A 22992-nucleotide genomic window follows, 5' to 3' on the forward strand; every position below is an offset into this window, starting at 1 on the left:
TGCAGCATCCCCATGGTCACGTGATCAAAATTCAGCCGTTTGGCGCCCGACTCATATTTATGACCGTTGCAGTGTCCTGGGGTCGCCCTTTGGCAACCAATGTCACGCTTAGCTGGGCTCAATTATTTTCATAAATTGAGAACTACCTGTAATTGATTTACACAACCTCCCTTGAGGAAATTCCACTCGTTAGAGATAGAACCGCAAACAGAAAAAGCTTCCAAACATAAAAGAAAACGCCGATCCGAGTTGAAGAACAAAACGGCCCGCTCGCCGCTCTGATCCCTCCCCCTCAGACAAGCGTAAAAAAATAAATAAATAAATACGCGCGTGCGCACTCGCTTGGTTTCACCCGCCAGGCTCAACCGTGGCGCCCCCAGGAGCGTCGGGTGTCTCTGCGCGTGAGCATTGCCAGTGCTGGGCGAGGCCGCAGCGCGCTTCGAGCGTTTCGATGGAGTCTGTGGTGGAGGAGTTGATGCCCCGCCTCTTACCCGTAGAGGACTGCGACCTCGCGGAAGACTTCGACCCCACGGTGCCCCCCCGAACTCCCCAGGAGTACTTAAAGCGGGTCCAGTAAGTGAACTGGGGGGGAGGGGTGGCTCCCGCCGTGGGAGGGGGAGGAGGCGGGTTGGGGATAGGACTGCGCTTGGTTGAGTGGGCGAAGTTGGATGTGGTCAACTTGGCGCTATATTTATATTTACTCCTATGCGGCTTGCATGGAAGTAAAAGCGTTTGGTCTATAATGATGAACGGTTCAAAGTACTTCAGAGACTCGCCTGGTTATATAGTCTTGCTACGGGTAATGCAATATGGCGGTTTGCTTTTATGGTGGTGGGATTTCCTGCATGAAAAAGGAATGAGGTCCCAAAGGTGCTTTTTCAGGAGACAACTGGACTGTCTTTTTTTTCTTTTGAAGATGTTTCGCTTCTCATCCCAGAAGCTTCTGCAGTTCTGACAGGATAGTGGGGAATGGAAGGATTTACCGTATATTCCTTGCAGACAGCTGGTAATCTGCATCCTTTTAGAGGGTCGTTGAAGCACTTGGAGGTTTATCTATGTCCTCTGTCTGAGCCTGAGTAGTGCTCCTGCTTCCACCCTTTGAGTGGTGTGAGAGTAGGAATGGATTTCCAGAGAAAAATTGCAGACTACAGGAACCAGGAGCATTATTCAAGTAACCCCAAGGACCCAGATAAACCTCCAAGTGCTTCAATAACCCTCTAAAAGGATGTAGGTTACCAGCTATCTGCAAGGAATATAAATCCTTCCATTCTCCACTATCCTGTCAGAACTGCAGAAGCTTCTTGGATGAGAAGGGAAAGTAGAATTTAGAATTTTAGAATTTTATTAGAATTTGTAGGCCGCCCTTTTCCCTGAGGGGACTCAGGGCGGCTCACACAAAAACTGGGAAAGGGGAATACAGACAGTAGGACAAAACATGTAATAAAATAGCAAGCAACAAACACTCATCATTCGGGCGGGTAATTATCCTATCCCCAGGCCTGACGGGCGAGCCAGTTCTTCAAGGCTATGCGGAAGGCCTGGACGGTGGAGAGGGTACGAATCTCCACGGGGAGCTCGTTCCAAAGGGTCGGGGCTACTGCTGAGAAGGCCCTCCTCCTTGTAGTTGCCAGCCGACACTGGCTGGCCGATGGAATACGGAGGAGGCCTAATCTATGAGATCTTATCGGTCGTAGGGATGTAATTGGCAGAAGGCGGTCTCTCAAGTATCCAGATCCACTGCCATGTAGGGCTTTATGGGTGATTAATAGCACCTTGAAGCGCATCCGGAGATCAACAGGTAGCCAGCGCAGCTCGCGGAGGATAGGTGTTATGCGGGTGAATCGGGGTGCACCCGCAATCACTCGCGCGGCTGCATTCTGCACTAGCTGAAGTCGCCGGATGCTCCTCAAGGGCAGCCCCATGTAGAGCACATTGCAGTATTCCAGCCTAGAGGTCACAAGGGCCCGAGTGACTGTTGTGAGAGCCTCCCGATTCAGGTAGGGTCGCAACTGGCGCACCAGGCGAACCTGGGCGAATGCCCCCCTGGTCACAGCCGTTAAGTGGTGGTCAAATGACAGCTGTGGATCCAGGAGGACTCCCAAGTTGCGAACCCTCTCTGAGGGGTATAAAATTTGACCCCCCAGCCTGAGTGGTGGAATAATAACCAAATCTTTGGGAGGGAAACACAACAGCCACTCGGTCTTTTCTGGGTTGAGCACAAGCTTGTTCACCCTCATCCAGTCCATAACGGCCTCAAGACCCCGGCTCATCACGTCAACCGCTTCATTGATTTGGCACGGGGCGGACAGATACAATTGAGTATCGTCCGCATATTGATGGTATCTAATCCCGTGCCTGCGGATGATCTCTCCCAGCGGTTTCATGTAGATGTTGAATAGTAGGGGGGATAAGACCGAACCCTGAGGCACCCCATAATTTAGGGGCCTAGGGGACGATCTCTGCCCCCCCACTAACACCGACTGCGACCTGTCCGAGAGGTAGGAGGAGAACCACCGTAACACGGTGCCTCCCACTCCCACCTCCCGCAGTCGTCGCAGAAGGATACCATGGTCGATGGTATCGAAAGCCGCTGAGAGGTCAAGGAGGACCAGGATGGAGGAACGTCCTTCATCTCTGGCTCTCCAGAGATCATCCATCAATGCGACCAAAGCGGTTTCTGTGCTGTAACCGGGCCTGAAGCCTGACTGGAAGGGGTCTAGGTAGTTTGCTTCCTCCAAGGACCGTTGGAGCTGGAAGGCCACCACCTTCTCAACAACCTTCCCCAGGAAGGGAAGGTTGGAGACTGGACGATAGCTATTAAGAACAGCTGGATCCAAGGATGGTTTCTTCAGGAGGGGTCTCACCACCGCCGCTTTCAGTGCGGCGGGGAAGTTCCCCTCCCGAAGGGAGGCGGTCACAACCGCCTGGATCCAGCCTCGTGTCACCTCACTGCAGTTAGTAACCAGCCATGAGGGACACGGATCCAGAACGCAGGTGGAAGTACTTACAGCTCTCATGGCCTTGTCCACATCCCCGGGGGTAACGTCTTGAAACTCAACCCAGAGCTGTTCTGCTTGGTCCCCCTGCGCCTCGGCTGGAACTGCGGGGGTGGAGTCCAAGTCCGACCGAAACCGAGCAATTTTGTCCGCTAAGAATTGGGCATATTCTTCAGCTCTGCCCTGCAAGGGTTCCCCCGCCTCCCTTTTGTTCAGTAGGGAGCGGGTTATCCTAAACAGGGCGGCTGGGCGGGACTCAGCGGATGCTACCAGGGTGGCTATGTGCGATCTTTTTGCTGCCCTAAGTGCCCTGGTGTATTCCCTGGTGCAGGTGGTTACCATTGCCCGGTTCGATTCGGACTTATCGGACCTCCAACGGTGCTCTAGGCATCTCCTCCGGCGCTTCATCTCCCGGAGTTCCTCGGTGAACCAAGGGGGTCTCCGGGATCCGCCGCCTCGGAGGAGCCGCAGTGGCGCAATCCGGTCGAGGGCCTCCGACGCTGCCGAGTGCCACGCAGCAGCCAGAGTCTCCACCGGATTGTGGGCGAAAGAGTCAGGAATAACCCCAAGCTCTGTCTGGAACCTTACTGGCTCCATAAGACGCCTGGGGCGGAACCACCTGGTCGGTTCCTCCTCCCTACAGTGGGGGTTTGGCCTCCGGAAGTCGAGCCTCAGTAGGCAATGGTCTGACCACGACAGGGGTATGATGTCACTCCCCCTCAGACCAAGATCACAAATCCACTGCTCCGAGAGAAATACGAGGTCAAGCATGTGTCCCGCTGAATGGGTTGGGCCCCGGATTACTTGGGTCAAGCCCATGGCTGTCATGGAAGCCATGAACTCCTGCGCCCCATCAGAGTTTTCACCGAGCGACGGCAAATTAAAGTCCCCCAGGACCATCAACCTAGGGAACTCAATTGCCAGCTCGGCTACCGACTCGAGGAGCGAGGGGAGGGCTGCTGCAACGCTGTTGGGAGGCAGGTACGTTAGCAGCAGACCCACTTGACCCTTGAGGTCCAACTTTAACAGCAAAGACTCACACCCGACAATCTCCGGAGCAGGGACCCTACGAGGAACTAACGACTCTCGGATAACAGCGGCCACACCCCCACCCCTTCCCTGGGCTCTCGGCTGATGCAGCACCTGAAATCCTTCTGGGCACAGCTCTACAAGGGGGACTCCTCCCTCTGGGCCCAGCCAGGTTTCAGTAATACATGCCAGGTCTGCCCTCTCGTCTAAAATTAAGTCCCGGACGAGAGGAGCTTTATGTACAACAGACCTGGCATTTAGCGACAACAGCCTGAGACCAGGGTCCTGACTACTTGCGCCATCTGGTCTTGGAGTGGGACTCCTAGGGCCGGAAGGAGGGATCTCTGTAATGTAGCGAACCCTCCTTCCCCGGTAATGGCCTGCCCTAAAGTCCCCGCCGTATCTGCCCCTCCCTGTTACGACCGCAATACCCCGACCCTCTCCCGTGTCTCTGGTCCCCTCAACCACCCCCGTGGCCCCCGCAACTCCCGGCAGGTCCTCCGAATCACGCATACTCATACACTCCCCCAAACAGTCCCCACGTAAGAAGTTAAAAACACAAAATTACAACAATATGATCATAAAAAAGTGGGACATTCATCCATCTCAAGCGTACCTCAAGCATAACCCATACAAAGACAGAAGAAAAAGGTGAAAGAAAAGAAAGAAATTATAAATTGCGCATAAAAATTGATTAGTTTAAAGTGCGAATAGTTCTGGGAAGGTCCAAAAAAAAAGTCCAAGATGGTTAAGGCAAGAAGAGGGCCTTCTATGTACTGTAAGTACCCCCGCTCGGCCAGTAGTGGCGCTATCTGTGGCCGCAGGTCCAAGGCGGCATCAGGCAACAATGGCCGTGGCAGATGAAAGTGTAGATAAAAGAGCAGATGAAGATATACTCCAAAAAGTCCAAAAGCCGCATTCCAAGAGGAGTCTAGTCCCACCCAGCAAAAGGCCCTGCAATGGCAATGGCAACGGCCCAGTGGGGGGGAGAATGCACCAACAGGGGAGGCCAAGCCGAGGGGAGAGGAAGGGGGATGCAGTAGCAGCAGATGAAGACAGCCTCCCATTCTCTCCCAGTGCTGTTCCAGGCTAACCGCCTTCTCCCTGGGGCAATGAATAATCCAATAATCCAATGCAAGTCCACAGCAACCAAACACACGGACGAGAAAGAAAGTAGCATAAAGGGGGGGGAGAGATTTTTCTCAGCCAGCAAGTGGAGGAGAGTCAAGGCTCTCTCAGGTCAGCCGGGTCACAACGAACCTCCAACGATAGTTATCCAACGCCTCTAACCGAGTTGGGTCGCGATGCCTTCCAAGCGGCACCCGGGCGGTGTCTTTAAAGGCCGCTCTGAATCAGCTGGGCCGCGGCGTCTTCCGGGCGCCCCCGAACGGCGTCAGCGTCTTTCGCAAAAGGCAGCCTCGGGGAGCAAAATCTCTCCACTCCGCTGCCAGCACCAAACTCTCCGTAAGATCGCTCTTGCCCTGATCTCTCTTCAGCCTCCGAACGGCAACCGGGTGCCGTTTCAAGTCTTCAAAAGAAAAAAAAAGACAGTGCAGTTGCCTCCTGAAAAAGCATCTTTGGAGCAACCATGACTTGGATGACTGAGAATCTCAAGACTTTTAACTATACAATTTGGGATGAACACCCTTTGAATGGTATGGGAGTAGGAATCGATTTCCAAAGGAAAAAAAATGCAGACTACAGGAACCAGGAGCACTACTCAGGTGACCCTGAGGACACAGATAAATCTGTAAATGCTTCAGCAACCCTCTAAAAGGATGCAGATTACCAGATGTCTGCAAGGAATATAAATCCTTCCATTTTCCATTATCCTGTCACAGCTGCAAAAGTTTCTTGGATGAGAAGTGAAACGTCTTCAAAAGGAAAAAACAAGACAGTCCAGTTGCCTCCTGAAAAAGCATCCTTGGGACAACCATGACCTTGGATGACTGAGAATTTCTACAGACTTTTTGCTATAAGGAAGGATAATACTGAAATGTGGCTTTGAATCCATTCATATTGTCCTTTTCATAGTGATTTCTTTGGGTTTTGCCAATTCGGTTTTTTAAAACTCTACTATTATTGGTTCCCGCCTCCTATCCAAATGATAAATAAGACAAGCAGACCCAGTATAATTAAATGATCTGCAGTGTTGGATTAAATGGAATGGAAAACACCTGAAACATTTCTGCATTGTGCCGTAAATCCAAATTAATTTTAAAACTAAATTCATTATGACAGCATTTCAAAGAATACATCATGTAGCCTAGTTTTGTTCAGACTGCAATCCATTAGAATGGATTTTTACATTTGATATGTAAAAATCCCACACTCTTTGTCTCATTTTGAAAAACCCAGACAAAGCTGGAATGATTTTTTAGGGTTTTCCAGGTTTAATTCTTTTAATTCCTAAATTAGGTTTAATTAGAAATTAAAAGGTGCTTAAAATTTGAAACATTTTAATTCTGTAGGATTGAAGCTGCAAAATGTCCTGATGTTGTTGTGGCCCAGATTGATCCCAAGAAACTGAAAAAGAAGCAGACTGTAAATATTTCAGTAGGTTTTTAAAAAAATCATTATAAGCATTATAAAATACAAGTATACTGTTCGTGATGATTGGATGTTAACAGTACAATACTTTTAAGAGATTGCCAATTTTGTAATTAAGCACTACATAATCCATCTACATGGTGGCTAGTTCTACAAAATGGAAGCGGCTGTTTTAAAATTGAATATGACATTATTTTATTATTACCATTAGAATTTTTAAACAGATAGAAGATGATTCTATTTTTTATATTTTTTTCTGTTTAAGAAAGATTTAAAATGCAGTAAAAAGAATAAGAAGAAAAATATTTAAAGAAGCAACTTCTGATCTTTTTTACAGCAGTTACCAGCATACTTAATATCACTGCTCTCCCTATTACATCACATAATTCACTTCTTCCCATATTTGATTCTTTTCAATCAGCTAATTCAAAAATCATCAAGGCATTCTTATCCATTTTCAATAAAAAAATTAATAAAGTGTTTCCAGTACTTTAGAAAAGTACTTGTTTTCTCCATAATCAAACATCATTTTTGCCATTTATGCAAATTATTTTATCTTTACAGTGCAATCCTTCATTGTAGGTAGTTCTGCTTTAAAAAAAAATCTTTGTGTATATGCGAATAACATGACATTCTTAATATTCTCATTGTGTTGCCTGTGGGTTTTTTTAGCTTTCAGGGTGTCAACCTGCTCCTGAAGGATACTCTCCAACTCTGAAATGGCAACAGCAACAAGTGTCTCATTTTTCAACCATACGCCAGGTATACATATATACATATGTAGAAGTATATAAATTCAGTGATTTTGAGTGTTTCTTATGACAGTGCTTATTTGGTGCATGCCCTCCCTGTTGAATACTATTTAATAATAGGATTGCAATCTGATTTAAATTTAATTGATTGCATAAATTAAGGAATTAGTTAAATCTTCATAGGGCTAAGAATAGCCATTCTAAAGGAGAAAGGAATGTTTTATCAATCCAAGCGAATAGTTCAGCAAGCATAATCATAGAAGAGGTATTTTTGTTGTATGTGAGAAGAATATTGTTTCCATGTATAGTGTCTACCATCTGCAAGTATATGTTAAAGTAATAAAATGTTTGTTAATTAGAATCTTTTAATTGATCAAAAGTTTATCTTTCAGAGTGTGAACAAGCACAGGGATCACTGGAAAGCACAGCATTTGGACAGCAATGTAACAATGGCAAGTAATCAATATTTTCAGGATACTGTAAATTTACATATAAGCTTTTTTTTCTTCTGTTCAATTATATCAGATTCTCGGTGAAGTCCATAAAGGTTTTTTTGGCAAGATTTTTCGGAAGTGCTTTTCCACTGCCTCCTTCCTAGGACTAAGAGTGAATAGCCCAAGGTTCCCCAATTGTCTTTGTGCTTAAGACAGGATTAGAACTCAGTTCCTAGTTTCTACCTTGATGCCTTGCAACCCTACACATTCAGACTCAAATAAGAGTTCAGTAGTTATATTTGTTTCATGTGTAGGCCTTTATATATGCATTGACAGCGTTCTTCAGCTAAAAATCATGAAACTTTTTCCTCTGGTAGCCTCCTTCCCATCCTCTATCATTGTGGGTGGCTCCTGCTGCTGCTTATATCAAGCCAGCCTAGCCCTGGATCTCCTGCATCAACCATGCATTAACTACTTTAAATAAAAAATAAAGACTGCAGAACCTTGAATAAATGAAAATACATTGGGGGGGGAAACAAACCTAAATCAATATATTTAATAGGAAAAATAACTTTTTTCCCAATTGTTCAGCCCACAACAGATGATGAAGAAGGTTGGAAAAAATTCTGCTTAGGTGAAAAGTTGTATTTAGAGTTAACAGATCAAATCTCAAGGGATGAAAGTCCAGGAATTGATTATGTACAGGTGAGTGTTAAATCTGTCCTAAAGAATTATTTCACCTTTAAATAGCTATATTTTGATCCAGAGTTTGCATTTTGTTGTACATATGATCAGCCTTAAAATATTTACAATATAATCCCTTGTCCAACAAAATGGGTCTGTTCTGTTGTTGCATATAACTGGAATATTGTTTATATATATATATATAATAGAAAAATATTCAGAATCCCAGTGATACTAGAGGAACATTTGGTAGGGTTAAACAGGTCTTCCCAATGGCCACACTATCCTGGGAACCCTTTTAGAAAACTTATTACTAAGAAGAGGAAGATTACTGTATTGGAGATTTTTTAAAATTTCTCTTTCAAATGAGTTTAACTATGTACTGGTTTTACTTGTGGGGAACATGGCTATGAATATACATTAGAAAAGTGGGCTCTAATGGTTAGATAAATAAATATTAAGAACTGGTTTTAGAAATGTAAGCTTCAAGAGAAGCAAATGATCATTGTTGCTTATGTTTCTAGAGTTTAATTACATTATGGAAGCCACACAGAATTTGATATAAAACGGGCAGCTATGTAAATGTTTTCAATAAATGAAATATAGTTTAACAAAGCTCTAGACGTTTGAAATATCTATACAATCTCTGCTAAAAAATTGTGCACTAGTATTCAGATCTAAAATTAACCTAAGTATTTAGTTATCCAACCATTTTTAAAAATCCAACATGTTTTGGTTTCTTTTCATTCAGATTGGCTTTCCTCCATTGTTGAGCATTGTTAGCAGAATGAATCAGGTACTTTACTTTTATTGTCGGTTTCATTTCCATTCAGTCTTGGTGTGGTGAATCCAGCTTAACCTTTTTTTCCTACCTCCATCCATAGCTTGCTTGAAACACCTGAACTTGGATACAGGTAGTCCTCGCCTTACAATCATAATTGACCCTAAAATTTATGTTGCTAAGTGAGATAGTTGTTAGTTTTGCCTCATTTTATGACCTTTCTTGCTACAATTATTAAGCGACTCTGACTTTCCATTGCCTTTGCTCGTCAGGGAGTCGTAAAAGGACATTGCAACCGTCCTAAATATGAACCAAATGCCAAGCACCTGAATTTTGATCAGATGACCATGGATATGCTGCAATGGTCACAAGCGTGAAAAATTGTTGTAAATCACTTTTTTCTATGCCATTGTAACATCAAATGGCCATTAAACAAATGGTTGTAAATCAAGGACTACCTGTAATCCCAAATAGAAATATATTGCTCAAGGTCTAAAAAATCCTAAAGATTCTTAGCCTTAAAATAGTGATAAGTATGTTTTAAATATGTTAGATCTAAATTGTTTTCTAGTAAAAGATATTTTTAAAGGCCCAGAAAAGATGGAGAAGCACAAAGCATTCTCCGTTTCCCTTTTTGACCTGCTAAACTGCAGCTAATAACGCATGAGGAATTTCAGAGAGTTCAGTAAAGTAATATTTGCCTTGTTGATGGCCAAATTTTTATAGCTCCTCTATCATCTATTCAGATATATACTGGTTGTTTTAATGTATATGTTTGAATTTTCTACACTTATGACAGATGACAACAAATTAAAATTTTACAGTTAAGAATAACAGAAAGCAGTACACTATAAGAACAAGCCTATAGTACAAAAGCTCATAAATAACATACAGGCAGCAAATAACCATTTCTTAGAGATTCTCCAGATGAGTTGTGCCTTGAAGAGCTTCTGGAAAATTCCCACTGAGGGAAAATTCTAACTGAAGAGAGGCTGTTCTGTAATATAGGCTGTACAATGGAGAAGAACTGTTTTCTGGCCTCAGGTCTCCTACTAATAATTATAATGGAAAGTATCCTAATAGGAATCAGTTGGTGGCATACATACAGTTATTTCCACTTTTATATAAGTTTACATGAGCTCCTTTCACTTGCAGCAAAACAATTTTCTATTTTGCTGTGAACATTAAAAAAATGATTAGGGGAGCCTATAATCCAAAAAAATCCAGTAACATTCACTAGATGAGACAGTATTATAAAAAGATTTAAACAAAACAGTAGATTAATAGAAGGGGTAAAAGCAGTTTTGATTTTGTATATAATCTTAGTGGATCTTTAGTGTTTTTTTTAATATATAAAAACTATGTATTTTCATTATACTATCTTGCTTAATTTTAAAAATTCTTTTTAGGACAAGCTGTTTCAGCAACTATTTCATAAGACTGTAAAATATTTTTGTAGTAATTACTCATATATTGAATTCTTATAGCATTTGTATAGAATACCTAATTATAAATCTGCCCAGTGCACTAGGAAAGAACCAGCATGCAAAATTTTAACAGCTGTTTCTCTATCCCAAAAGGCAACAGTGACCAGTGTCTTGGAATACTTGACAAACTGGCTGGTGGAAAAAGAATTTACTCCAGAACTGGTAATTTGCAGTTTTATGTTATAAGAGGCATTGTCCCCATTGAAATTAAAATTGAAGGAAACTCATTTATTTGTTTATAATTTTTTTAAATCTGGAATTGTCAATATAAGTATTTTTCTGGCTTTTAGTAAAGTTATAAAAAGGCTATGTCCCCCTAGGGTGAGTGATTTGAATTGGCTCTTTTAGAATTTTGAATTGCCTTCAGTTCATAGTATATTCCTTTAATATAAATTCAATGCCCTAGTTGTATAAAAACCTGTAAATTTTAAATTACACTTCTAAAACTAACTTTTAAAATCTGTTTGTTACATCACTAAAGCATATTTTATTTCCTACAGTTCATGCTATACACAAGTCTATAAAAAGAATAGCAAGTCAGCACCCACTGCACCTGAATTGGTTTCTCTCAGTCCTTCTCATTAAATATTTTGAACAATCAAATGCAAAATATTATAGTTCTCGTGTGAAATCTTTGATTTGCCATTTTCACACAAAGCTTCATAAACCATTACTGTAAGGTTTTTTTAAATGTGTACAGGCCTTGTGCAGCCATTCCCAGATTCTGAAAAGACTGGTCCTTCATCTATAAGCCCTATTAAATATCTGCATTAATTGATTTTGATCTAAGAAATACATAATTTGTACCTAATTATCTGTAGTCTTCTCACCATGCCTTCAAAAACAAACAATGAATCTATTTTTTCCTCTAAATAAAGTTTAGTGGTTTCTTATAATCTCATTTAAAAAACTTTAATAGCCAGACTGAACCTAATTATTGCTTGAAGCATGGATCATTAAGAAATCCCAAATCTGTACTGAAAAGTAGAAAACTAGACAATAGTGCCCCCCCCCAAAAAAAAAACCAGGTGGCAAAGGAAATTATTTGCATTGTTGCCAAGAAACTGACATGGATGTGTTCATGGAGTTACAAAGAAACAATGCAAAGATGGTTTTATCTTTAAATTCTTATTGCAATTTCTTAAAATTTCTCTAGGGCAGATGGCTTTATGCTTTGTTAGCTTGTCTGGAGAAGCCATTATTACCAGAGGCTCACTCTCTAATTCGACAACTGGCTAGGAAATGCTCTGAGGTGAGAGTACTGGAGGTAAGCTGAACTAGTTAATCATTGAAGGGGAATACTAGAAAATCCTGATCATGCTAATCGTTTGAAGCCATTATTTCCCTGAAATATGTACATTCTTAACTTAAGTTGATATTTCAGAATGATAGTCAAAACTTGAGAAAAGGGCAATACCAGTTATACTAAATGTTCAAAATGTGGCGTTGTTTACACTCTTTGATGAATATAATGAATATCCAAAAGAGTTGTGTTTTCTACAAATATATTTAGTAGCACTATCAATCACAGTTACCAAAATCCATTGTAATTTGTTGGAAATTCATAATAGTTGTTGATATAAAACAATTGCTTGAAATTTGGTGAAACAAACTACTTTAATGCTTTTCTTCCCTCTAACGCAGGAGAACAAGAATGATGAAAAAGTGTCTGCTCTAAACTTATTGATTTGTTTGGTTGGAAGGTACGGCAAATTATTTTAATTACTATACTAAGTTGGCTATTAAAGAAAATCAATCTCTTCACCATTGTCCTCAAGAGTCTGCACCATTACTTACATGAGCCTTGTTTTGCAATAATTTGTAATTTTTACCCAATTCTATATTTTGTTTCTTTCCATAGACTTAAAAAGTAAATTGTTGATTATGTTACATAATATTACAACATTCATTGACAACTACTAATATATAGTCATCTCATTTCTCTTTCTCTGATTTCACCAGTACCTTTCTCATGTCTCCTCATTCAATATTGTGTATTGTAAAGAGACGAGAGCTTAAAATTGCATAATCAAATTCAATAATGATGGTACCATCTTTTATAAGGTCTCCATGCTGTCTTAGCTTCAAATACTAGGCCTTGAATCACATGCTCTGATTCTATGCAAAGATCAATTCAGGGTATCCTGCATTGAAAGGCATCTGAAGAGTAATTAAAATAGTCTAATTCTCATACTACTATTCAACTAAATGGAAATTTAGACAAGCTATACAGTGAAATTCTGCCTTTCTTTGATACATTTGTTCAAGATTTTTCTGAAGATTTTACTAATATTTATAATATTCATGGATTTTTTTTCTTCCCACCTAACAGGTATTTTGACCAATATGATCTGGCTGACGAGGCATCCTGATGAACATATGGAAACTATACATGCACAAATTGTTAATCTTTATCAGGCAGTACTTTCATGACTGAAGTATGAAGAATGGATGCACCACATATTCCAATGTGACCTTAGTGGATACTTGTATACTTGTGTTTTTTTTAAGAAAACAGACTGAGTTTAGCAAGTGGAGATGTTAATAAAATATTTTCTTACAAATTATTGTCCATAATTCAGCTTGTTTGATCTACGTACAAACTGTGTGTGTCTCTTTATTTGAGGTACTATATAATGAAGCAATAAAGGTCTAATCAAAACCCAACAGAAGTAAAGCAAACTAATCAAAAAGGCTATTTATGTTGAACAATAACATTTTAAAAACATTTAAGTATAAACATGAAGACTTTAAAATATGGTCTTAATTAAGACAATGCATCCATTGTTCTCTTGGAAACACTATGGAAATAGTTTGTCATTGCCTTTCTTCAGATTGTCCAGTCTACCGTAAAGCTCTGGGGTTTCTTATTGGTTTCTCCAAGTTTGAACAAGGGTACAAACCTGCTTAACTTCTAAGAACAGCAAAATTCACTCAGGTGTTCCCATCTGATTTGATTCTTCCGTAAATCCAGTCATGTGATACCAAGCTGACCTATACTGTAGATCTTCTTTTTAAAAGAATGAATTTCCTTTGAATAATAGATTGATAAAATGAAATATTAATTCTATATGTGGAATTTTGGCAAAACCTGATCCTTGGTATTCTCTGAGCTTGGTTGTTTGCCTACAGATGTTTACCCAGCTAGGTAACATCAGAGAGCACAAGGACTCCTTAATTCAATCCTGATCTATGTGTTTATTTAAAACATTTACTATATACAGCCACCAATCTTTTATAGAACTCTGGGCTGCTCCCAATCAATTAAAACAATATAACAGCATAATACTTTTAACTAAAAATATTAAAAACCTGGCAACAAGCTCAAGGTCCCAACATCCATGTTAAATAATCTAATCCACCTCATCCTATCCCACTTGGGAAAGCCAGTTCTTGCATACTTTACAGAAGCCTAGAAGGGTAAAGGCCTATCAGACTTCAAGGTGTCTGGAGATTCTCAATCATCCAGATCATAGTTGTCTGAAAGATGCTCTTTCAAAAGGCAACTGGACTTTGTTTATCCTTGAAGATGTTTTGTTTCTCAGCCAATAAGCTTCTTCAGTTTGTTTCCTCAATTCTTCAGAACAGAAGCAGCTTGTTGGATGAGGAGCAAAATGTATTCAAGGAAAAACAGTCCACAGTTGCCTTTTGAAAAACACCTATTGGATAAAGGAGTTTCACAGAAAAGGCATGCTTTCTAGATGCCAGAAGACTGCAGTGTAGGAGTTTCCCACCCTTTCTGATCTGATAGGGTCAGTAGATGTAAATATACTGCAGTAATCCAAACAACTGGTAACCAAGTCTTGAGTAAATGAGCAAATTTCCTTCCAGTCCAGGAAAGGATGCAATTGACATTCCATTATAATCTATCTAGGATCTCCTAGCCACCTATTCTTTGAGCAGGAATCTGCAAATTGTACACCAACGATTGCAATAACCTTTTTCATATGATTAGAAACAGATTAGAATGAACAATATGCCTCTTGCTAACATTTATGCTAGATTCTGACCATTATGTCAAATCCTTAGCCAATCCAAATCAATGTCTATGCAACTGTTTCTAAGAGATTCATTTGGTTATGATCAAAATAAATATAAGATCTTTGATCATTCTACCTTCCAATACTTATTGGTCTCCATCAATTTCAGTTTGATAAGCAAGATTTCTAAATAGAACTCGGGCATGCCCATTGGCCTGCTGCCACTTCACTTTTTAATTCCAATATGTCAAAACCATTAATTTGATATTCTTATTTGAAGTCTCAACCTTATAAAACTGAAATTGAACCATTAATTTGATATTCTTATTTGAAGTCTCAACCTTATAAAAAAAATCTCATAAATCAAAATGTAAAATCTAGCAATGCATGAGACTTATCAGTATTACCTGAATAGTTAGCAGACAACACCTTATATATCTACCCATTAAATATGATTTGGAACAATAACTACCCAGTTCAAGCAAGTGCATTATTTTAAAAACTGCAAGATCATTTGAAGCAATTTTATTGTCTATGGAATATACCCAAACTACCTTTCTGGGACTGAAAAGCAGAAGTACCTTTCTCAACTCTATGGCCCTTACCCATTTCAACACTGAAAAATTGAAATCGTATAGGATTTGGCTATACTACAGCTTAGCATTTATTTATGATAATTTATTGATCCTTACAAACATGAAAATTCATATTCATGGCCACAAATAATTTAAAATCTACCAGCAAATTATGAAAAATTGCACTTAATCACTTCTAGAAAAAATGTATTTGATAAATAATACAATAAAGGATAGCTTCATGTGCTTTATAAATAAAATACAGATCATTTTGCCATTTTACAGAGCAACAGAATGAATTTTATATTTACATCTTCTGTATCATCACCTGAAATTTACCTGCAAACAAAAAAAAATGTTAAGAAATATTTGTTTTATCAGGAACAATCTTATGTACTTCTATAAATTCTACTAATATTCAGGTTCAAGCATTTCAATTTATATTTTACAATGCAATCTGTTCACTGCCTTGATGAGTAGAACTAATCTGGAATTAATTAAAGTATGAGACTACAATCTGTTTCCTCTTCAATGGATTACTTTCACATTCTGAAAATCCTATTTTTTCCTATCTAAATTTGAACATAATTCAGCACTCTGTATTTTCATACAGTTGTCAAACAAAGAAACTACCATAATTGTGGAAGCTAGAAGAGAACTAATAGCTAAATAGCTCTGATTCCTGGTGCTAAAATATACTGTATGTGGCTTTCTACCACATGTAGAGAAAAACTCTCTCCAGACATTTAGAAAAGATTTGTGAATTGAGCAGGTGTCCTGTTCAGCTTGATAATTTTAGCTGGACACTACTGCCAGTAATTACTGTTACCTTATTTCTTAGGCATCTTACTAATTTTACATTAAGGTACAGTATACTTTTTGGTTCTAGTATCAGTATTTTCAAAGCAACTGTTTTGTAATTTCACTTATTTCATCTTACAATTACACATTAGAGAGCAGATTTATTCTGCTAATACAACACATACTTACATGCAGGCATTGTTGAAACTTCAGCTGTCACAATACTCTTTATTCCCAAATTTGATAAAGCGCCTCTAATTAGTCCACATGTAAATGCCAAATACTGCAAGATATATCAAGGCAGAATATTCATGGTAAAACTCTAATCTTAAAATACAGTACTGTAATTTATAAAACTTATACTGAGAAAATACAAACTTATTTTTCTAGCTTGGAAAGGAAGAAGCTTGCACCAAATTTCAAACGATTAATGAATCAATGAGGTGAAAGTTGGGGAGAGGTACTTTCAATTATATTTGCTTCTGTTTCAGACTTCATTTAAATATATAATTTTTAAATACATATAAGCTAGGACTTATTTTCTGGCTAGGTCTTATTTTCAGGGAAACACAGTACTATTGTATACCTTAAAGATTTTCAGAATAGGGAAAACAATAGCCAGGGTATGTAGGAGATTGGAATCAGCATACCCATGTTGAATGGCAAAGGCCATTTGGCTCTTTTTCCAATAACAAAATAAGATCTTTTAATTGTTCATGTTCTACTTAAGATCCTTCTCAAAATAGATTGAATGCAGTTCCAAAGAAAAAGGAGTGATGATAAAGAGTCTCTAAAGAGAACCAAAAATCTCTTTTGTCTTATAATATTGGTAACAAAGATGCATATCTAATTGCTAGATGTGCTTAATTTTTTATAGATATGTGTTTCCCATCCAATATTTAGCTTCCAAATTTCACACAAGTCTCACAAATTAAAAACAACAGTATGGTGGTTATATTATTCAAAGGTAAAAATATCACTTTAACCTAAGTAGAATTATTGGACTGCACATGCTAACACAGTATCCTATGCCCTTCCCACATTTGGCCCTATGCCTCGCTTTTAGATTTTGCAATACTCTATAGCAAAGTCTGGAGAGATTTCTACTCACATTCCATTGAATAAAAACAGAACTCTTCCTCAACTGGATGTGAAAAGACTGGCAGGCACCATAGAGTTCCTCACTTTACCAGGCTTTAGCTCCTCATATATTCAGACAAATCAGCACAGTATGCATATAAGGCCTAAAACACAGGTTGCATATTATGTATATTATGCCTAATATACATAACATGCAACATGTGCACAATAGAAAGGGATGGAGCAGAAAACCACAATTGTATTTTCCTTCGTACTTGCAGACACAGATGGTTTAATAACAATCCATTAAAGAATTGATATTTTAAATCTATTTTGACTATAATACAATACATATACCTTAGGGGCATGTTCCAAATATTGCTTTCCTGCAGACATTTGAGTCAAAAGACGAAATTTGTTATCCTGAAGTACATAGATACCCTGCAGAAATGAACATTTTCCACTTTAAATTTTATTTAATACATTTATATCCTATTTATTTTAATGTTACATTTCTTAGAAAGCTAATCCACAAATCAATATAATTAGTTAAGATTACCCATATATAGCCAAATTAATGTTTGTACATTTTTCCTTAGGGATGCATTAGCAATTTTGCTATTATAATTATAGTCCTTTTATCCTCAATCAACTTACAATAATTTCAACCTTTAAAAATTAATCCGTCAGTGCCTAGTTCTCAGGGTTTTTTTAGTCCAACTGGACTCATGTTTCAAAAAATATGGGAGAATCAAATCAGTGATTAAAGAAAAAGACAATTTTTTAAAAAAAATTTAAAGTCTTCAGGTAGCTAAAGATGATAGAATGGCTCAATTTGAGAAGTAGGGATTTAATAAAAGGTAACAAAGGGGTAGAAAGACGACTAGTAATCAAACATGAGATGTATTTGAAAAGCAGAATATATACATTGCAGTAGTGTATACAAGCAAACTGAGATCTAGATATGACAAATGAAGCAGTAATTTGCATTTATGACTTTATTAGCATGACTAGAAAGACAAAGAGAGTTTCCATTATTACTTAAAATCTTCAAATCAATGTTTTATGGGAAGGGGATTGTTAGCTGATTTAAATTTTTAGTAGCATGTTATCAAGTGATTTGCTATGCATCTATATGTATTTAGCAGAATTGGAATACATCCTAGATTCACAGAAATGTGGAAATTTCTTTTGAGTACGCAGGAAATGTAAACAGCAGAAGTCAGTGGATTATGCTCTAATGTATCATCAACTTATCCTTATAATGATTAACTTGACTATAGTAAAATTCATATTACCAGAATAATTTTTATATTCAACAATTTTCACTATAAATTTTTATTAATGTTTTTAAGATTACAATGAAAGTGTAGACAAATATTATTCAAGACTATAAATACTGTGGACACTCATCTAGGAGAAAAATAATTGCATTGTTATAAAAATAAACTTGACTCCTATGTACATATTGCTCGCTTATAACATCCATTTATCTATGCACTGAATTGAAAAGGAACAGAATAGAGCAGCAATGGAATATAGTTTGACTCTTGTTCTACAAGCCATTATTCATTCTTACAATACCTGATGGTTGGTCCTGAGATTATCAATTTGTTTTTTAAATACAGTAGTCCAAAAATCTTTGCAAATAAACTTCATTATATCTAATTCATCTTTGAATCGGGCAGTATCTTTTGTGAACCTAAGAGAAAGCAACACAAATAGCAGCAGCACTTTGTCATCTTCATATAGGATAATACGAACACTTAGCTTTTTACAATCAGTTAAAAAAATGTGCACATTCCAATCAAAGCTTAAATACACCAACAGATTTTATAACAGGAGATGGATGAAAAAAATGACTGAATATATATTCTGCATGCAGAATATAGAGAACTCCATGGGCTATATTGAAAAAATGCAGCTTTATTGCTATTGCAACCACTAAATTATAATGCATACAATATGAAATTATCTTTTTGCATTTTATTTACCAACTTTCTCTCTTAAAGTTAAATAACAGCAATGGGAGCTATTTTTCTTTTTTCTTTTGTTTCCTTGACATTAATTATAAAATACAACAACTTATGTATTCTACAATTATAAAAACACCAATCCCAATCATTTTCTTCCTTACTAGCAATACAAGATCTAGCTTTAGTGTTTTACCAACTCTGGTCTTTTAAAATAAGAAGGCCATGGCCAACAGCCACCCTTAATAATTTTTGAAGCTCACAGGACTATAAACTGGATAATGTCAGCAAGAGCCCCAACAATTTATTCTTAGTGTGTACTACCTATTTTAGGCATTGCACTAGTTTCAGCTCTTTCTCATTCCAAATAGATAAAAACAGTTACGTTTTTACCCAAGGTGGTCCAAGGACTAAAAAAAGGGGTTGGAGAAATAGCATTTGAGCCTGGCACCACAACCCCATTGTAAAAAAAAGAAAGAAAATAGTTGAAAGACAAAATAAACATTGCACTCACCTTTCTATTAATCCTTGTCCTACTCTAAACCCCATATTTTCCAATTTTGTAATACAATGTCCATTTTCCTATAATTACAAAAAGAGAAACTGCAGTTGTAAATAATCTATTTTAAAATGGTTTAAAACTGTTCTGCTTATTCTCTTAACTATTTAAGGTAGAGTCAAAATGAAAGCAATTATGACATTTGTCATGTAAGAGCAATACATCTGAGATAAACATTGCACATGTTATCTTTCTACAGTATTGTGCTAATAAGGGACAATTGTTACTGTTTGTAGCAGAAACATAGTCATGTGGCATCAGAAAGACTGCTACTGTTGATAAATTTGGGGATGGGAGGTACCCAAACCACTTCACTGGAAAATGAAGGTAAATTCCACTAGGAAAGGAAAAAAGACTGTTTCATGAAAAGTCAAATCTGTTGGGCTTTGCCTTTCCTGTAGTCATCCAATTGGATGTGGCAGAAATAGGGATTAACAACTCCTCCGAATGGCCAGTTTTTGTCATTCATTAACATGACAGAATCTATTACCCAAAAAAGATCAGGTATTGTGCATTATAGGAAGGGAACTTCAGAAATAAATACAGATAGTCCTCAACTTGTAACAGTTCATTTGGTGACCTTCTGAAGTTACGACAGGTCTGAAAAAAGTAATTTATGACTGGTTCTCACACTTGTGACTATTGCAGCATCCCTATGGTCACATTATCAAAATGCAGATGTTTGGCAACTGACTCATAGTTATGATGGTTGTAGTGGGGGGGGGGGTTGCCATGTGATCAATTTTTGTGACCTTCTGACAAGCAAAGTCCATGGGGAAGCCATATTCCCTTAACAATTGTGTTACTTAACTACCTTAACTGCTGCAGTGGTTCACTTAACAAGAGTGGCAAGAAAGGGCATAAATTGGGCCAAAACCCACTTAACTGTCTCACTTAGCAACAGAAATTTTGGGCTCAACTGTGCTCACAGGCCAAGAACTTTACAAAACAAAGCCATACATTTACCATTAGAAAAGTAAGGCTGGACATTAATTTTTTTAAAAAATTGAACCAGACCGTTTCTTAGACTAAAATAAGAATATGACAACAAACCATGTTCTGCTCTCTTCAAATCATCCCCCCTCTCAACTAGTATTCCGGGTTACCCAGAGCCTCCACAGCCGACGACGGAAAGGGAAACATAAGAATCCAGCGCTACCCACCCGTCAAGACCGCCGGGTTCGCCGCTTAGGTTATCTATTCCAGTGTTTCTCAACCTTGGCAACTTGAAGATGTCCGGACTTCAACTCCCAGAATTCCCCAGCCAGCTGGCTGGGGAATTCTGGGAGTTGAAGTCCGGACATCTTCAAGTTGCCAAGGTTGAGAAACACTTATCTATTCAGCCCCTGAAACTTGGCAGAAACTCCGGGCAGGGGTCCCAGCCGAACGATCCCCAAAGAGGCGGCCCGCTAAGGAGCTGTTTGGAAGTTGGAAGCCGCCCTGGGCTCTTCAGGAGGAGGAGTTGGAGCAGCTGCTCTCAAACCGGAATCGCGGAGAGCTCCCTTCTTTTTCCTACACGGGAGAAGAAACCTCACACTCACCCCATCGCCTTGCTCGGCGGCGCGGTACAGCCCGGACACCATTTCGTTGTGCAACAAGAGGAAGAGAGCTTCGTCCGCCATCTCCGACTTATTCATGCCGAGCTCTCCTCCCGCCTAGGGAAGAGACCCGCGGGCCCTGCCCACCGCCAGGCAAGCGATGTCAACCGAGCCTCCGACCGCTCCGTTGAGAGCCGAGGCAGCGTAACGAGCCAACCGGCGTCAGCGTGCAGGGGCGGAGCTTCCGGACGTTCCGGCCTCGGTTTAGTGACCGCGTAGTGGCGGGTACTGGAGTAGCCCGCTCTTCTAGCAAATAGGCAAGCGATAATAGGCAAGGAGCGGTATTAAAATGCTTTCGGAACAAGTACTTGGTTCCTTCGTTTCGGAATAATGGCGGAATAAGGGGAGGGGGAGTAAAAGGAATATAGAAAAAGATGTGGAGACTCTAGAAAGAGTGCAGAGAAGGGCAATAAAGATGATTAGGGGACTGGAGGCTAAAACATATGAAAAACGGCTGCAGGAACTGGGTATGTCTAGTTTAATGAATAGAAGGACTAGGGGGGTGATGATAGCAGGGTTCCAATATTTGAGGAGCTGCCACCGAGAGGAGGGAGCCAAACTATTTTCCAAGGCACCCGAAGGCTAGACAAGGAATAATGGATGGAAACTGACCAAGGATTCAACCTAGAAATAAGGAGGAACTTTTTGAGTGTGAGAACAATCAACCAATGAAACAGCTTGCTTTTGGAAGTTGTGGGAGGTTCATCACTGGAGGTTTTCAAGAAGAGATTGGACTGCCATTTGTCAGAAATGGTGTAATGTCTCCTGCTTGAGGGGGGGGGGTTGGACTACATGACCTATAAGGTCCCTTCCAACTTTGTTAATCTGTTAAAATCTGTTAAATATTATGATGTGGTAGGTCAACTATTAGTTATGGTTACCGGCTCAATGTTGACTTAGTCTTTCATCCTTCCAAGGTGGGTAAAATAAGGACCCAGATTGTTTGGGGGCAAAATGCTGACTCTGTAAACCACTTAGAGAGGGCTGTAAAAACACTGAAGCGGTATACAAGTGTTAAGTGCCATTGGTATTGGCTAGTGATGAAAGAAATGTCCTTCTGGGTTCAGCTCCAAGTGGGGAAAAAGACACTGGAGACATGGAGGCTGCTTGGAAAGATGGTTTATTGTTGGACAGGGCCACAGGGCCACATGGCTTGAGTCGTGAACAGAAAAGGTGATCACATGCTTCAATGTTGGTGGAGAAGTGAAGGGCTGAGGGAGGGGCTTGCTAGGCTTTTTATAACCTGTTTAGTCCCACCTCTCTGTCCTGTGTAAGAAATGTATTCTGATTGGTTGTCAGACTCCCATAGGGCCATGCAGGAGCAACTCTCTGGGCTGTTTTGAATCCAGGTTTAGTTGAGTTCTCAGAAGCCATGTGGCCAGTTGAGTAAAGGGCCAATATTATCATGCCTTTACTCCCATCCCCCTTGGGGCTGCAGTGGAGAAGTCTTTATTATGTAAAAGGGACTAGCTTGGCCTTCTTAATGGTCCATTAACAGTGGGGATGGGCAGGAAGCTACAGGCAACTATTCTGTCTTTTAAAACATGTTTCTTTTCATATCCAGAGAAATATTCTGCCTTTTCAATATTTCCTAGGATATTTCATTTTTCTGGGAGAGGGCTGGATGATAACTTCCCACACTAGAGAGTAAACAAAAGTATTTTTACACCTCTGTACTGCCATAATCAAAACGCATAGAAAATAAAATGTTTC

General features: G+C 39.4%; 2 protein-coding genes across 8 annotated transcripts; one reads left to right on the forward strand and one right to left on the reverse strand.

Moving 5' to 3' along the window:
* The first annotated feature begins 403 nt into the window (after positions 1-403).
* Positions 404-13277, forward strand: GEMIN2 (gem nuclear organelle associated protein 2). Of its 6 annotated transcripts, none has more exons than XR_015697839.1 (10): positions 404-573; positions 6497-6581; positions 7248-7337; positions 7720-7779; positions 8353-8466; positions 9197-9241; positions 10807-10875; positions 11875-11965; positions 12358-12416; positions 13046-13277. XR_015697839.1 is itself a non-coding variant. In XM_087723890.1 (10 exons), the coding sequence occupies exons 1-10, from the start codon at positions 452-454 to the stop codon at positions 13083-13085; spliced, it is 780 nt and encodes a 259-aa protein (XP_087580016.1). In that variant the 5' UTR covers positions 405-451; the 3' UTR covers positions 13086-13277. The 6 variants fall into 6 exon arrangements, 4 of the variants coding, with proteins under 4 accessions (XP_087580016.1, XP_013909691.1, XP_087580024.1 ...); XR_015697838.1 differs by having other exon boundaries at positions 405-573; positions 11875-11980; XM_087723890.1 differs by having other exon boundaries at positions 405-573; positions 11870-11965.
* Positions 13278-15502: 2225 nt separating this feature from the next.
* On the reverse strand, positions 15503-21475 carry TRAPPC6B (trafficking protein particle complex subunit 6B). Of its 2 annotated transcripts, XM_087723913.1 has the most exons (6): positions 21223-21457; positions 19637-19704; positions 18734-18851; positions 17507-17590; positions 16259-16352; positions 15503-15607 (listed from the first exon to the last, which is right to left on the reverse strand). In XM_087723913.1, exons 1-6 carry the CDS (start codon positions 21316-21318, stop codon positions 15576-15578), a joined length of 492 nt encoding a protein of 163 aa, XP_087580039.1. In that variant the 5' UTR covers positions 21319-21457; the 3' UTR covers positions 15503-15575. The 2 variants fall into 2 exon arrangements, with proteins under 2 accessions (XP_087580039.1, XP_087580047.1); XM_087723921.1 differs by lacking the exon at positions 17507-17590 and having other exon boundaries at positions 21223-21475.
* Positions 21476-22992: the final 1517 nt, after the last annotated feature.

This window comes from Thamnophis sirtalis, unplaced genomic scaffold (assembly GCF_051295495.1).
Source record: "Thamnophis sirtalis isolate CommonGarterSnake01/CBP01778 unplaced genomic scaffold, rThaSir2_p1.2 scaffold_1, whole genome shotgun sequence".
In the NCBI taxonomy this organism is placed as follows: Eukaryota; Metazoa; Chordata; class Lepidosauria; order Squamata; family Natricidae; genus Thamnophis; species Thamnophis sirtalis.

Bases quoted from the DNA above. Each gene is read 5' to 3' on its own strand.
- TRAPPC6B (XM_087723913.1), bottom strand. From the start codon at position 21,318: ATGAATAAGTCGGAGATGGCGGACGAAGCTCTCTTCCTCTTGTTGCAC. The intron at 18,852-19,636 runs GTGAGTGCAATG...GCTTTCTCTTAG, and splicing joins GGACAAGGATTAATAGAAAG to GTTCACAAAAGATACTGCCC. The intron at 17,591-18,733 runs GTATTGTAAGAA...TCATTTCTGCAG, and splicing joins ATCTCAGGACCAACCATCAG to GGTATCTATGTACTTCAGGA.
- GEMIN2 (XM_014054208.2), top strand. From the start codon at position 452: ATGGAGTCTGTGGTGGAGGAGTTGATGCCCCGCCTCTTACCCGTAGAG. The intron at 8,467-9,196 runs GTGAGTGTTAAA...CTTTTCATTCAG, and splicing joins CAGGAATTGATTATGTACAG to ATTGGCTTTCCTCCATTGTT. The intron at 9,242-10,806 runs GTACTTTACTTT...CTATCCCAAAAG, and splicing joins TTGTTAGCAGAATGAATCAG to GCAACAGTGACCAGTGTCTT.